We start from the raw sequence: 2,638 nt of genomic DNA, 5'->3' as shown, positions 1-2,638 counted from the left end.
CCACATATGTTGAGGCTCGGTTAAAGTTTGCGAAAGAGCATTTGGAGAAGCCTGTGGATTATTGGGAGACTATAGTATGGTCAGATGAAAGCAAAATTGAACTTTTTGGCAGTCATTCTACACACCATGTTTGGAGAAGAAATGGCACTGCACACCACCACAAGAACACCATACCAACAGTTAAGTTTGGGGGTGGAAGCATCATGGCTTGGGGCTGCTTTTCAGCAAGGGGTACTGGCAGACTTCATATTATTGAAGGCAGGATGACACACCTGAACCTCATCACTTCCTGTTTGCTGAGAGAGCGTGGTTTGAGACAGAGCTCCGTCAAACTTTTTCTAAATATATTGTTTATTCCTGTTATTTCTTAATATTTATGTTCTAAATTGATAACTCACAGAGGGTTAAACCTATCCTTAAGTGTATCCCATACCAAATATCGTCATATAACGCACAGATAAATTTGTTTTGTACGACCATTTGCTATTAGCACTCAGGCTGTTAGCATTCCCAGCCTTTATTTTTCTGAATATTGCCTCTACTGCTTAACCCATTGTTCTCATTATGACACCACTTATGGCTAATGATTCAGATATGTGTTTAACGTTACCTTTGAGTGCAGATGATGAATCTTTCTTCGCACTTCAGTCAGAACTGGAAGCATTGGAGAAGCAGATCCACGATCTACTCGAGAGGCAAACACGTCTGCGAGAACGAAAAATGGCGCTGGAAACATCCCGGGCTGACGCTCGCAAAGCTGCGGTAAGTGTTTGACGTGATTGTAATACTCCTATCACTTCTACTCTGTGTGTTTCTATGCACAGATCCCAGGCTTCAAGATCACGACGAGCCGAAATGAATTTCACTCCTGCACCTGCACACGCACGGCGAGAGGCGAAATCCAAGACCGGAGCGATGAACTCTCCCCCACCGCCGCCACCGGTCTTCGAGATTTCTACGAGAAATCGCTATGCTGCCCTCTGCAAGACGAAATCCAACGCTGTGGTCATCGGAGACTCAATCGTCCGGAACGTACGCGCTTCCTTCAATGCAGGTATGGTGCGCACTCACTGTTTTTTCCTGGCGCCCGTGTTCTCGATGTCTCTGCGCAGGTAACTGCGATTCTGAAGGAGGATGCAAGTGTGGGAGCCGTAGTTCTGCACGCGGGGGTCAATGATGTGAGAATGCGGCAGTCGGAGATCCTGAAGAGGGACTTCAGGAGTCTGGTCGATACTGTTCGCAACGCATCGCCCACAGCCAGGATCATCATATCAGGGCCGCTTCCTACTTACCGACGAGGGAACGAAAAGTTCAGTAGACTATTTACGCTTAATAATTGGTTAATGTCATGGTGTATTGAACAGAAGCTGCTCTTTGTAAATAATTTTGATCTGTTCTGGGAGCGACCAAGGCTCTTCCGCCCCGACGGGCTGCACCCCAGCAGCATTGGAGCGGAAATTGAAGGCCTACATGCCAGAACTCCCAGGCGCACCCCCTTGCTGTCCCCAAAGAATAATAAGAGTCGACTGCAGTATGCCAGAAGTCATGTGGACAAACCACAGAAGTTTTGGGATAGTGTTCTGTGGACTGATGAAACAAAATTAGAACTGTTTGGGCCCATGGATCAACGCTATGTTTGGAGGAGGAAGAACAAGGCCTATGAAGAAAAGAACACCTTGCCTACTGTGAAGCATGGCGGGGGGTCAATCATGCTTTGGGGCTGTTTTGCTTCTGCAGGTACTGGGAAGCTTCAGCGTGTGCAAGGTACCATGAATTCTCTTCAGTACCAGGAGATATTGGATGACAATGTGATGCAGTCCGTCACAAACCTGAGGCTTGGAAGACGTTGGACCTTTCAACAGGACAATGATCCCAAGCATACCTCCAAGTCCACTAGAGCATGGTTGCAGATTAAAGGCTGGAACATTTTGAAGTGGCCATCGCAGTCACCAGACTTAAATCCGATTGAGAACCTCTGGTGGGACTAAAAGAAAGCAGTTGCAGTGCGCAAGCCTAAGAATGTGACTGAACTGGAGGCTTTTGCCCATGATGAATGGGCGAAGATACCCTTAGATCGCTGCAAGACACTTGTGTCAAGCTATGCTTCACGTTTAAAAGCTGTTATAACTGTAAAAGGATGTTGTACTAACTACTAAGATTGAATGTCACTTGGGGGTTGAATAAAACTGATAATGATGTGAGCTCAGAAAAGACATTTGTGGTTATTTCATTATAAATGTTATGTTATATTTGTCTGACCTGCACATGCCTCTTTGATTTAATTGTAAGCAGGATGACTGAATGATCATAATCAATGTCAAACCGACCAAAACAATCAATTTCAGTGGGGGGTGAATAATTTTGAACACAACTGTACTTTGCTTTACTGAAACCTGGCTGAAGCCAAATGATTACTTCGGTCTAAATGAGTCTACTCCACCAAGCTACGGTTATATTCATGAGCCACGTCCGGGTGGTCGAGGTGGTGGTGTCGCAACAATCTTTAGAGACTTTCTTACCGTTACTCAGAGAACAATGCATACATTTAAATAATTTGAAGTGCTTGCGTTGAACATAACTGTTCCAAATAAAAGTAAAAAATCATTGTTCTCTCTTACATTGGTTACTGTGTATAGAC

The 2,638-nt window shown here is 45.0% G+C and overlaps 1 protein-coding gene across 1 annotated transcript; it reads left to right on the top strand.

Moving 5' to 3' along the window:
- Positions 1-564: 564 nt before the first annotated feature.
- Positions 565-2,201, top strand: LOC130438122 (uncharacterized). Its single transcript, XM_056769928.1, has 2 exons — positions 565-762; positions 825-2,201. The coding sequence occupies exons 1-2, from the start codon at positions 565-567 to the stop codon at positions 1,986-1,988; spliced, it is 1,362 nt and encodes a 453-aa protein (XP_056625906.1). The 3' UTR covers positions 1,989-2,201.
- Positions 2,202-2,638: the final 437 nt, after the last annotated feature.

Source organism: Triplophysa dalaica, chromosome 16, assembly GCF_015846415.1.
Source record: "Triplophysa dalaica isolate WHDGS20190420 chromosome 16, ASM1584641v1, whole genome shotgun sequence".
NCBI classification, from domain to species: domain Eukaryota; kingdom Metazoa; phylum Chordata; class Actinopteri; order Cypriniformes; family Nemacheilidae; genus Triplophysa; species Triplophysa dalaica.
The sequence above is the reverse complement of the archived record's forward strand: the minus strand, read 5'-3'. Positions and strand labels throughout refer to the sequence as shown.